A 14152-nucleotide genomic window follows, 5' to 3' on the forward strand; every position below is an offset into this window, starting at 1 on the left:
TACAGTGAGTGAAATGAAGAAACCTGTCTTTAAAGTTTAAACTGTATTTTTAATTAACTTTAGTTTAGATGCTCTTTTCCTGATTTGTCCACAGTCAGCTCATGCATCACGTATGCAAATAAGATATCTGATTAATGAGTTGTGCAATATTCATTTTGACTAAAAACATGAATGCTTGCATAGATGCCAGTATATTCCTAATTCGATATCTCTGTTTCACTCAAGAACGTTTTGTCTCAGGCAACATGAATAATGTTTCAAACCTTTCATATTCTGATTTGATTTAATCAGAATGAATAATTTATTTTAAAGATGGACAAATCTGACTTTTTCTTTGCTCAGTTTATAAAAATTTTCATTTCTGTCCTGTTACCAAATATTTTTGTAGTTTAGAAAAAGAACAATAGTCATTGATGGCTTTCTGTTTTTTGTAAAATATGTGAAAGAGTTCAGAAGCTTGGAGACCTAACACATTACCCAAACCATGCAAGGTGAGCCCAGCAGTGATTGTTCAAGTCTTACATTTGTCCAAATAATCGTTTTTTTTTACTCACACATTGTACAACACTATCAATGGCTGTCAATGGCTCCAAAACTTACTTAAAGTCAATAAAAGGGAAGTGGAAATATTCAAAGTAGGCTGCAGTCAAATTTTCTCTCCGTCATTTTGGTTCAGGTATGGCTACAGCAAGTTATCCCTAGCAAACATTGAGGAGGAACGTTTTAGAGGTGACTGATTGGTATTTTCAGTGAAGTGATCTGTGGACATCAGAAGGCAATTTAATGGAGCAAAGGACACAATATCATCACACAACCGGTAATTATCTTTGTGGTTTGGCTTTTGATTCCTTGCAGAAACTATCTCTCTCTCTCTATGTGTTGTGTCATCTTCACTCAACTTCTGCTTGTTTCTTTCCCTGAACCTAAGATTCTGCTTGTAATGTATGGAGGGAAATGTATTTGAAATGCAGATGATTTTTGGTGGCTGGGGAGAAATCTGGCCTCTTCATCTATTTACTTCCACAGAGCTCACCAAAGTTTCCTGTGTAATAAATAGCCACATATGCAACGTATTGACAAAATCTATTTCTTTATCAAATATAACAATAGGTATAGTGGTTAAACTCATAGTTACAAGTTTCCACAGGTAGATGATGGACAGATGTCATTATCCACCAATAGTGCTTTCCTGTTTTTAAAGGACATGACTCAAAATTATTTTTGTCATGAAACTCCACTTTAAAATTATTTATCTGGTCAGAAAATAAAGTGGAAATGCAGATTTATTTCCATTTTATGTCATTTAAACAAATAATTTTTAGGTTATGTTGCTTTTAATATAATATTTGGCCATTAAATCCCGATTTACAAAGTTTAGAAGCATTTTACAGCTGCGTGTCTAAAATGTATTCTAAATATTTAAAATAAATTATCATTAGCTTTAAGCAAATAATGAATTCTCACTCTTTGATAATAAAACAATTCATATTAACAACGCTTGAAGTTCCATTACCTTAGACAAATATGATTAGAGCTCCTGTGCAACACAAAATCCCTCATTAATTCTGCAAAAATGTTGGTTGGATTTTGGTTTATAAACCAAAAATGTGACAACTGCTTACTGTTGTCACCTTAGGATGAGTTTGTGGGGAAAATGAGACAAAATGTCACCTGAATCTTTTCATGGCTTGATATCCTCAATGTCTGCAATGACTGAACACCTTTTATGTGTAGGGAGGGTTTTTTTTAAATCACAAAGTGGGAAAAACTACAAATTAGTGTTTTACATTCTAAGATGTATGAATGCTTGAACAGCACTGAATGCATATAAGACAAAGCATTCTTCTTGTGATGCCAACTTTTTGTCTCTCAAGGTACGTAATTCATTTCAGAAAGATGAAGAACTGAACTTAATCTTTCTGTTCTGCTGCCAGACTCTCTTCAAACTAAAAACAAAAGATGAATAAATGGAAGCTGTGTAATCTAGAACACCAAACTACAAGTTCATTGAAGAAAATTCTTACATCTTTGAAGAAATTACACCCTTTTTTAAAAATTCATGCATTTGAAGGAGAAAATGATCCAAACAGGTATATGTTCTCGTAGACAATCTGCTACTAAAAGCTGCCGGTAAAACTCTATTGCTGTGCTGAAGTATGGGACAATGTTGCTGCGGAGTGCTGTAGATGCCACAGACCTGTATAAAATGATGTGCAGCTTTTTTCATGAACATCTTCGGTAAGAAAACAATCAATTTACAGCTGGAAAGGTTAAATTACCAGCTGGTGTGTTTGCTTGAACAGGAATGAACTCAAACTTTTTTTCTTGCAACATATAATACATGAAAGTATAAAATCTGCCTGCCATAAAAATAACCATCATCACTCCTGACAGTCTGCAGTAAAAACGCAGAGAACAATTAAGTTGTATTTGTAAAGGTACGATCCCTGACTATTCTGAACAAAATTAATTGGCCATTATTCAGATAAGTTACTGGCTTTTCAGAGAAAAATTAAAGAACTTATCTTCAAATTATAGGGACAATATCCCTCAATTGCAGATGCAAAGTGTAAAGCATGATATCAATGCACAGTAGCAAAGAGAAAATAAACATTTGGGCTATTGTATTAAAGACTGATGGCAATAGTTCCTCTGTGGAGACTGGAGTTTTACATGTGCAAACACTTTATATCGTGGTTAATTTCACAAAAAAGATCAGCCTAACATTGATGATTTTTCCTGCTTATTGTACAGGATCAAGATGTTGGAGCTGTTATCACTAATATGCCATGCCTCTCTGCAGCCAGGCCCATTATATTATCAAAGCAAAAGTTTGCAAAGTTACTACTAACTAGTCTAAAAGCAGCTGATGCACCTGCAAATGTTAAACTCCAGCTGATTTCAGTTATAAATAAACATTTTTCTTTTATAAATAAAGATAAGCAATCCAGTAAACTAGATTAAAAAGGCCAAAAGCAGTCGGAAAAAATATCCGCGAGTAAGAATCAATCTTGGAAACCCGAACGTGCATCCTGTTTTCTCTCCAGGCTCCCGATCGGCAGTCGTCGAAGCAGCAGAAGAAACTGGCACAGTCTTTTCCATCTAAGCAGTCGTAGGCGTAGTCGTCGTCCTCGTGATACGGAACAATGTTGTTCATCTGCAACAGGGACGTTCCAGGTCGGATATTTACCATGCTGGGAACTCTCTGCTGCAAAGAAACCACGGTTACTTTCACTGCTCAGTTTAGGAGAATAAAACCAGAGCGAGTCAGATAAAAGGTATATGATGGGTATCAGTTTGTACCTGTGCGCTGTTGTTGGCTTTGGACTTCTTGGTCTGCCGGTTGCTGGTGAAGTAGTGTAAGGTCCCATACTCCATGAGAGCAGCAAAGGTAAAGATGAAGCAGACGGAGACAAAGAGATCCATGGCAGTGATATAGGAAACCTTCGGCAGAGACTTCCTGGAGATGGTGCTCAGAGTTGTCATAGTGAGAACTGTAGTGATTCCTACAGAGGAATAAATACAGGAATTAAAAATCAGACACATGATTATTTTCGAGTCTTTCAAAGTTTTTCTTAGGATTTTGGCTGTATTTTCCTACAATTAAAAAAAAAAAATCATGTTTTCATACTTTCTGTCAAACTGCATTATGAACAAAGTTTAGGACTCAGAAGGCATGGTTGTTAGGACACTTTTACAAAATCCTCATGAATTTGGTTGATGAGAAGGTTTCTTAGTTTCTTCCCCAGTCAATTTCAGATAGGCCTGCTTTCTGCTTCCCCATCTCACTTGATCCTCATTTACTAATCATCTGTCGCTTGTTTGTCTTTAGCTTTGTCAGTATAAATACTCCCTAGTTTCTTTTGTTCATGTGTTCAGACTGGTGTGCATTAGTTCCTATGTCCTCCAATTAGATGAATGGTTGTTGCATTTAAATCTTTAGTCACAGATGAACATGAGACTAACAGTCATTTTTAAGTTGGGGTCATTTATCATCTCCAAAGACATTATCAATTCTAATTATTTTTTAAACAATATTAGTACCAAGAAAACCACAGATGACCTACCAAGACAATAATTTAGCTATATTAAAAGAAACAAAAATTTTGTTTTTATTTTTTTAAAACATTATAATCAGTTAAGATTAAGGACAGCTCGATAACCAAAGCAAATATTACATGTGGGATTCCCCAAGGCTCTATTTTCAGATTATCTATACGTGCCTCTCTGCTAATTGTACGGAGTACCACAGGACCTCTTATCAAAATTTTCCTGGTAATGCAGATTCTTTTTTTTGTGCAACCACATAATGGTTCACTAAAATCACTTGGTGTCTATGATTTCAATGAGTGGACGAGTCAGAATTTCCTCCAACTTACTGCAGAAAAGGCAGAAGTTATAGTTTTTTTCTTTTGGCTCCAAAAATACAAGATTAATCGATTGTGGTTTGTCATTTTGCTTTATTTGCTCACAAAGAAAGAACACTTGCAGGACCTCAGTCTGGTAGCATGGCTAAACTTTCAGATGGTAAAATTTTGTTAAGATTTCCAACCTAGAGACGTCCGAGCTGGGACGGCGTCCTTGTTAATCCAGAAGGACACCCAGGACAAGACCACTATCATGCTGCAGGGAATGTAGGTCTGAATGGTGAAATAGCCCATCCGTCGACTCAAGTCAAAAAATATTGTCATTATGACATATTCCCCTGAAACAGATTAAGAAAATTAAAGATGAAAGGGGGGTTTTCAACTTAAAGCAGTGGAAAACTAAAAACAGGAAGACGATTCTGTCTAACCTGACTGAGTGTGTGCCTCATCGGTGGTATTCCTCATCCCTACAAAAGCAAACTGGTAGAGTCTCCAGTAACGCTGGTCAGCCACCTCCACTGCCCGTCTCTGCCACCGATATGTGATCTCGTTTTTTGGGTAACCATCTGCAGAACACCCCAAAAACAGATGAAACAAAAGCCTGCCTCATTCCTACAGCATCAGGTGTTCTTCAACGTAGCTCACACATAGACTGTGCAAGAAAGACGGATGTAGCCACTGCACCTTAACCCCTTCCACTCATCTCTACATTTGGTCATGGCCATCAGTGTCTCTTGGCACAACCCACTATGGAATATTTCAAAATTTGCTTTGGGCGAGGTTTTGCTTTTATGCTTTCTGGTTTAGTCTACTTTAAGTAAGATAAGCCATTAAAGAGACTGAAGTTATGGGATGTTGTTCCACATTAATGCAGTGGAAAACAAATTAGCTACTGTAAATCAGGACAAAAGAGGAATTGTTATTCTTCTCATCAGTTGGAAAGGAAGGGCTGTTTTTGATCTAATAAAGTGGCAAAAAGTCTTTCCTATTAAATCCTTTCTAAAGAGCAAGCAAGTTCATAAGCACATTTAGCTGCTATGGCACTGAGTGAACAGCAGATTTATTTTGTGGCGGGCCCTAAAATGAATCAGACTTCTGACTGTGACAACAGTATTACAAAGAATAACCCATACATGCAAATACTTCAGTTAGGATACCTAATGCAAAAAGGCATCTCTCTGTCACCTACATGAATTATTTACTGTAGAGTGAATAAAATCAAGATTGTGATCTTTGCTTTAAATCAGAGTGGCTACATCCTTCCTTTACAAAGTGTATGTGTGGTTGTTATTCACAGGAAACAGCATCAGGGCAAAGAAGAGGGAAGCATTCAAAATGTCACTGACCTGCTCAGTCACAATAAATTTCTACAAGTTTGCAAATTATGTTTGATTTCAAATAGTCTAAACCACTTTTGCGATCCAGTGGGCACACCTTTTTGTACCCCCACAATCAGTAGTACTATGTGGAAATATTTGCTTCTCTTTTGGTAATTGTTTCTTGATCCTGTTTATTAGTTTTGAGATTTTAGAAATTGTCTTAAAAATGCAGAGTGACACCTTAAACGTTTTAAAAGAGCTCACCTGAAAGCTCTGGTTTAGGGATGAGGTGAAGAACTCCATTATCAGATGGGAACATGGAGTGAAGCTCCTGCTCCTCTTTTTCAAAATTACTTGATTGAGGTACTTTAGGCTTCTGATCAATAGTATGCCACCTCAGAGGGAGACCCAGTACCCACTGAACAAATCTCCTCTGGTCTGGGAATGCCTTGAAAGATCCCTGAAAGAGCTGGAAAGGGATTTCTCAGTTTCCCTTCTGCATCTATGTCAATTTTTACTCTGTAATATTTTATGTTTTCTAAACAGTTGGCCTTTTTTTCTGGCTTTTCATTACCGTGATAATAGACTTTCAGGAAAGGTCATTTCTTGGTTTCCTTAGAGACCAAATATTACGTTGGTGTAAAATATATTTTTTTTCTGAAAACCATATCCAACTACTACTGTACTGTGACACAAAAGGTCAGTTTAGGCTTGAGTTTATCACAAACTCATGCTGATTCGATGACATTTCCTGTGACTGAACTGGCTCTGACATTTGACATAAACTCAGTGGAACATTCTTTGTATTTTCCACTGGTGTGTGGAAGATTAAGAGCATGATAAGTCATGAGAAGCAAAAGCACAATACAAGAGACAAATGAAGAATGACAGACAGCATGAATCAGACTGGGGAAGGGTGCAGAATTCATTAAGTCTGTCAGCAAAATGGTAGTAGGTGACCTCCTCTTTCTGCTGGTGGAGCAGATGATAGATTGGTACAGCCTCAAGCAGATGGGCTCTCTGGCAAGGAGAATGAACACAGGTGTTGCAATCGTGCTAGTCCCTTGTTCTAGGAGAGCTAGGAAGCTGAAGTCAAGATGACGGGTTCGAAAATGAGAGAATGTTATGTTTGACAACCTACAGCTCGAAAACTCCAGCGGACACGAGTGCTCATCCATTGGAAAGTTATGCAGCTTAAGGTAACACTCCGCATTAATAGTCAACCTGATAAAACAGAATTGTGACAGAAGAAAATCAAGTCTCAACATTCCTTTGTGAGCTTGTTTTCTCACTCTCTCTGAAACACCAATAAAAAAGACAAATAGATCATGGTTTGACAAACTGGAGTTACTTTAAAAAGAAACACAGATGTGCACACTAAAGCTGCACAAACAACAAATATCTTTAGAGTTTACATTAAATATGCTAACAAAATCAATTTGAAAAAACTGGCCTGCAAGTGTCTTACCTCAGTGTGTACATGACTCGCCCATTACTCCACAGCCTCAGAAGTCGGTTAGGAGTTGTGATCCAGTGGGCATCAGATTTTCGGGAATTCCTGAAGAAGGTGTCGGGAATCCAGATTTTGCCTACCATGTTACTGTTAAGCATGAGCAGCTTCATCGAACTGTTGAACTTCAGTCGGCTGTCGTACCATGTTTGGGCAAAGAAGATGTCAATGGTGTATTCCTGCAAGAAAAGTTCATTGCAAACAGTGGTATCCATTTTCCAACTCGTTTTCAGTATGCATACATTGCTTTTTCAATTATCAGAACTTCTTTCACCACTTTTCAGTTGCATCATGCTTGTTGAACAGAGACACATCTAAGACATGAAAGACACAGCAACCCTATAATAGTTCAAATTGCTGAGGGACAATGGATCAGAAGTTAAGGGCTCAAACCCCAACTGTCCTTGGGACAGACTCCTCCCCTACCTCGCCTGCTGGTGGTGGTGTTCCAAGGGTCCAGTGGCAACAATTGATTGACAGCCTTGCTGAGTGTCAGTTTGTCCCAGGGTAGCATTGGCTACAATGTAGCTTCCTACCATCAGCGTATATGTGAGCGTGTGTACTAATGGGTAAATGACTGATTGCAGCATAGAGCACATCAGATATAAAGCTACTGCTAAAGTGTTACACAAGTGCAGGTCATTTACCATTTACTAACAGGATCATGTCAGGCTGCTTAGCATGCACAGATAAATGCAGAGTTCCATTCACCTTTTGGCAAAAGAGGAGGAAGGTTTTCATGTCATCATGGTCTGGACTTAGAAGAACAAACTCCAGGAGCAAATTTTATTGGTTCTGCCCCAATCCAACCTGGCCAGATTGATCTCCATTAGCAGATTTTGTGTGGCTGTCCCCATCTTTTGTAACTACTTCAGGTGTAGTACAAACTGAACCAAGCCTTGTACTGCAAGCAATTCAAGCAATTCCATAGCAGATTGCAGTCACTGGTTGGACCATCACTCCAAATGCCCAACAATTAGCAATGAGTTTTTATTAGGCTGATACTTCGGCTATACATATTTGTTCACCTCTTGGTAGGTTTGGTCAGATAGTTGTCCATCTTGATGGTTAATCCAACTTTTTAAAATAATTAAAGATATAAAAATGAAAACAAGCTGCAGCTAAATTGGCAGCAACTGCCTCACCATGTTGATGGGGTCCACTGGTCCGATGCTGTTGACATAAACTGCTGTTTCAATCACTGTCGGCCGCACTGGAACATAACGTGAGGACATGGATTTACATGTAATGCTTCAGGTTTCTGTCCTAAAACAACCAAGCTCACAATAACAATAATAACACTCATTACAATAAATAGAAGTAAACTTTAAATATTAGAAATCTTGTTTGAATACTGAGAGCATGTTTCCTCAAATGCAGAAGGTGTTACGTGGAGATGAGAGGATTTTTTTTTCTTACCTCCGATGTCAGGCCGCAGTTTGTTATCGTAGCCCTGCAGCAGTTTATTGAGGATCAAAGTCACGTCACTCTCGTAGACCTTTGGCGATAACACCCAGGTTTTATTTATGGGCACATCCTCGTAGTCTTCATCTTCCTGTTTACTGGGCCCAATGGCTGAACTGTGAAGAGGAGAGAGAGCCATAAAACATCAACAGATATCCAGAGATTCCCAAAGTTTCCTCTGGTGATTTAGCTCTCATTTGGCTTTCATCGAAGGAGAATGAGTGCTTGGTTAATCTTGTGAACTGAAGGTGAAAATTACTGTGCGAGGAAAATCAGGCAGCTATATGCACCTTTTAAACCTTCAAAGGAAAGTAGAGGTGATTTCTGGCCAGATGATGAATCAGATCACATGGACATCACCCATCTATTAGACTGAGAACCTTGACAAGAGCAGATCCTGGAGGTATTTAAGCTGTGATGTGTTAGAGCATATGCCAAACACGTTTTAGTTATACTCTGATGGAACATCTCGCACACATCTAACAGATTAAATCGGCTTTGATTTCTCATTTAACAGTTGACAGGCTGCATACATGTTTTTATTCATTAAGCTGCTTATTCTGCTTTCTATAAAATATATATTCTTGGTAAAATAATTGACTCTGCTTCATTTAAATTTTACATATAATAAAATTTAAATGATTGTGTCTTTGTCGGGTTCTCAAATTGAGTATCAAGCTTACAAAAAGACACAACACATTTCTCACTATTATGTTTTTGAAAAAGCCAAAATGTGTGAAAATTGTATAGCAATTCAGGAGGAATAGCACTTTGTAGTCATCTGCTGTCTGAGTTTATTAGGTCCCTCACATCATTATGGAGGAATTTTGACTCATGTAACTGCAAAGCAAGTCCTTCACCACGGTGCTTAAAAGTGCTTAAAACTGCGGCTGTTTTTATTATTATTATTATTATTATTATTATTATTATTATTATTTTTATTTGTGAATAACCATTGTTTAACCAGAGTGGTGGAAGCCAAATAGTTTGGAAGTGGCCTGATAGCTAACACAAGATATAGAAGCTGAAGAAATGCAGAAAATCAAATACATTTTTAATAGCAAAATACAGGCTAAAGGGCTCACTTCCATTTTATGATTGTAACATTATGGCAAGAAACCAGAATGTTTGCAAACTCAACTGTCAACAGAGGTGATGTAATGAATAAATTAAATCTGCAATAAACATTGCTGTGCTGCAGATGTAAAACATCCATAACATCTGTTTGCATCAGTGATGCTTCACCCTCGAATGCCAACATTTCAGAACTTTGGACCAACTCTAATATATGCTAAATCATGCTGGAATTCTGGATTTAAGAGTAGGCTATACAGACAAGCTTGTTTTTAACAGAGGATTTATAGCAGTGATTTTGTTTTTGTTGTTTTATTGCTATATGAAAAATTGATTTTAATCTTCCACCCATCACATATGCACGCAAATTGCTCAAATCTGTAACATCATGTTCCTTTTGAATTCAATGTGATTTTTTCCTTTGCTTCTAAAATTAGGATCAACCTGCCACTTTTTGACACAAATATGAAGTTTATTTTTAGGCCAAATTGCAATTCTTAAGCAAACAGAAGAAGTGTTCTCATGTAGTGCACCTGGACAATATTCAGAGCACTTCACTTTTTGCACATTTTATGTTACTGTCTTATTCTACACTGTATTCCTTTGGATGCCTAAAGTACATTTCACAGTAAAAATTATGAGTTTTCACTTATTTAAATGAAGATATGTGATCTTAGTATGATTTTTAGTTTAAACATGAAACCTGTATCAACAGAAATCAAAGTCAGGACCCAGTTTTACGCAAAAACATACTTCACTTTAGACTGTTGTTTCACATACATCTGATGTATTCATCACATACATCAGACATCTGTTGTTTACATATATCTGTCAACTTTAGTAACATTGTTTAGACATGTATCAATAGAAATTATGGCTTTTGGATTCATGTCATACTTTAAAATCCAGCAGAAACCCACAGAAACTGTGTTCTTGCAATATTTTTGATACTTTTATATAACGGAATGTGTTTCTAAACCATACAAAGTAAAATATGTCCAAAAATAAGAAATGGGCTTCTTGTAACTCTAAGCAGAAAAACCCTAAAATGAATCCAAGGTTAAACGTGAAGCTTTAATAACATACCAGGTTTTCATCCCATGTGGATAACTGGTTGTCTCATTGTTTCCTCAGAACAAACATTCCCTTTAATTGTTCCATAGATTGTGCTGTGTGAGGATGTTCAATATTGCTGGGACTCCCCAAGGGCAAAAACCAGCTTTTAGCTTATAAAGCATAGTTCTGACCTGTGCTTTTTTCAGCATCGAAAATAAAAGATCAGCAGTTTTTAGCTCTACACACACACAAAAAAAAAATAGATGTTTGATATTGGTCTTGTGTTTGCACAATCAAAGCGCAGGGTTGTGTCAGGTTGCATGTCAAAGGAAGGGTGCTTGGATTCAGTGCACACAGCAGCACTTCTGGAATGCAACTTAAACAGAGCTATAAGCAGTTTTATGTGTCTGCTATCTGATGAGTCCTGCTGTTTCTATTACAGGCCGTTCCACATGGTCGAACTCTCAGCTTGTGCCAAATGACGCTGCTGCTGTAGTTCCCCGCTAATAAACACAGACCTGATACTATAAGGATCCCTGCGGACCTGGCGTTCAGCCCGGGATTTAAGCTACTGTTTCCGGAATCATTTCTGGTAGGCATGATCTCACCCATGGCACAGTGACCTAATGAATAGATACATATGTCTGTGTAGTCACCTTAAGGCATAAATGATGTTGTGATGGGGATACGACAAAGATCTAAAGTGCTGATCATAATCTAAACATAGACTCATAATAAATCTACACCTTTATTAATAAAAGAACTGAAGGCAGGGCAATGGAAGAGTGAAAACTAGAAAGCAAATGTTAAAACAAGAAGAAAAAAAATAATACCATGGATTAAACAAATGAAAGAAAGGTGAGGGAAGAAATCAACAAATACAGCAAGCCAATAACCGTAATTATGAAATTACAAAAATAAGTCTAAATACAGTTTTTGCCATTTCTAGCCTTCATTTATGAACAAAACTTCTAGATGTTTTGACACATCAGGATAAAACTAAACCATCATTCTCCTATGGCACGAGGAATAAATACATTTTTTAAAAGTGTTCATCAAACTTTGATTTCTCACCGTAAAACACCAGACTGATGGAAATTGTGAGTCTCATCAGGCTGCCTGTGGTGGATGCAGATTTTATTCACACCCCAAATAAAAATTACACTCATAACAAGTTTAAATCTGTTCTGACCTCATCACTGTCAATATGACCAACCATGCCCTTAAAGTGTTGGTAAAAGACAACAGCCTACACTGCTGCAGACATTAAGAACCTAGTAGTATTTTCTCATTATATTTGGGAGTTTTCATGGGGGTGTCATTAGAGGCAATGGAGCTTGATGTAGCCCACCAGGGGCGCTGCTTTCAGCACTAAGCTGCAGCCCCAGTTCAGCTCTGATCCTGGAGAGACGTTTAACTGATTGCTTGGCAGCTCTTTCCGTCTCTGCTTTTCCTGTTCTGACTCTCATTGAGCTTAAATCAACAACAGTTGCTCCGCCAAAACTAATCAGAAAAGCTGTGAAGAAACGAACTGCAACACTGACGGTTTCATAAATCTGTTAAATCCACAGACAGGAGTTTGTCGTTTTTATGTTAATTTCCTTACTGTCTCACAACCTGAGCACTGCTGAAGAGACACATAACATAGTTGGCATTTGTCCGTTGTAAGCACATTCAGACATTTAAAATGTGATTTTACATTTTTTTAATACTTTAAATCTCTACCTAACACATTTTGTCCATGAAAGACATCTGGAAATTTTAAGAGTCTAAGTTTAAGTTGAAAGCAACAAATATGAGGAAGGAGGATAATAACTATCTTGATATACAAAAACCATCCACAAATATTATGCAAAGTGATCAGATGCACTAAATAAAAACCTTAATTTAGCCATCAGCTAAATTAATTTCTACGTCATTAGTTTTTAATGAAAAAATTTGAATTAGTATAGAATACATGAAGAAAACAAATGCACAGAGAGGTATGACATTATGCAGAGAGGCTTTAAACAAAAAGTTTAATTGTTGTAACAGACATCGTTTTATTTCTTAACACCTAAATGTCCCAGTGTGTTCCGTTGGAGCCATAATCCCAAAATTAATGGATCATTTCACCATGAAACCGCTATGGCCGAGTGCCCTTCATTAAACTATTGACAGATGAGTGAAAAGAATAATAGAAAAACGTTGTGTAATACTCAAACATCACTGAAATGTTCAAATAACATTAGGAAAAAAAACAGGTACAATATTTTCCCATGAAAACAGTAAGTAATACATTCAACCACGATGGCCTCTATGCAAACTCACTGCACAAGACTACAAGAAGGAAAATAAGAATGTTGAGGATTAGTCAGTATAATACGGGAGAAACACACCATCATCATCAATTTTTTTACAAATCACTGCCCTCACAATGTTTGGAAGAAAAATAGTTCTGCACCCCACCTAAAGAAAAAGCTATGCCAAAAGTGAAGTTTGCAGGTGTGGGCTGCATTCCAGTAGATGGGTTTCATGAAAACTGAGGGAAGGATGCATGGAGAACTGTACTGGAAAATTCTGGATTTGAATATGAAGATGATACAAGCACTGATTTCCAAATAACAGTACTTAATGCGCAAAAAAGGAAACTTTAAAGTGGTTTCAGAGAGAGAATAAAACTTTTAAAATGGCCCAGTCAATAACTTGACATTTATCCAGTTTTTCCACAACATCACCAAAACCTCCAAGATTTGGAGACTGTTTATGTGAAAGAAAATCACACCGGAGCAACGCATACGGCCAGTTTCTCATAAATTTAAACTATTAAAGTTATTACTAATAAGAGATTCCTCACAAAGCAAGCTTCTTCAAAAACTTTGTCATTCCAATTTTTTACTCAATTTGCTGACTAATTTGCTTTGATTTTTGTGTGTGTGAGAGCTTTGGTTGTTACCAGTATCTATTTATCTTCACCAATGATATACAATATGTTTTTAATTGCATGTGCACAACTTAGATCCTAATAATTGTCCAATACTGTTAAAAACAAACCATTAAAAGTCCAAAACTGATGCTTTATTCACAAATAATAAGTTCTCATCCAAACTGTTGGTGAGAGAAGGTTTCAATTTGAGGAGTTTGGTAAAAAAAAAAAAAAAAACTTCTCCAAGAGGCACCAAACATTCAGACTGTCAGGCAATAACTGGCATCTTTAAACTGAAAAGTAGCTGAGACTCTTGGACTGCAGCTGGTAAATGATGCCATGATGGATCATGGCTATGAGATTTGTGCTTTTATCACGCTTGACTGGATTACAATGCCTCGTAAAATCCACTATAAACACACACACACACACACACACACACACACACACACACACA

General features: G+C 37.1%; 1 protein-coding gene across 2 annotated transcripts in view; it reads right to left on the reverse strand.

Moving 5' to 3' along the window:
- Window positions 1-539: 539 nt before the first annotated feature.
- gabrg1 (gamma-aminobutyric acid type A receptor subunit gamma1) overlaps window positions 540-14152 on the reverse strand; it is a 14434-nt gene continuing 821 nt past the window's right edge. Inside the window, exons 2-9 of one of the 2 annotated variants that reach the window (XM_017302582.1) lie at window positions 8616-8776; window positions 8342-8409; window positions 7155-7375; window positions 6828-6910; window positions 4796-4933; window positions 4553-4705; window positions 3304-3506; window positions 540-3205 (exon numbers count right to left, since the gene is read on the reverse strand). In XM_017302582.1, the coding sequence (XP_017158071.1) occupies window positions 2927-3205; window positions 3304-3506; window positions 4553-4705; window positions 4796-4933; window positions 6828-6910; window positions 7155-7375; window positions 8342-8409; window positions 8616-8776 (1306 nt within the window). In that variant the 3' untranslated portion in view covers window positions 540-2926. Of the gene's footprint in view, window positions 3209-3303; window positions 3507-4552; window positions 4706-4795; window positions 4934-6827; window positions 6911-7154; window positions 7376-8341; window positions 8410-8615; window positions 8777-14152 lie in introns of both variants that reach the window. The other variant, XM_017302581.1, reaches the window with a different exon arrangement.

The sequence above is a fragment of the Poecilia reticulata genome, linkage group LG22, assembly GCF_000633615.1.
Source record: "Poecilia reticulata strain Guanapo linkage group LG22, Guppy_female_1.0+MT, whole genome shotgun sequence".
NCBI lineage: Eukaryota > Metazoa > Chordata > Actinopteri > Cyprinodontiformes > Poeciliidae > Poecilia > Poecilia reticulata.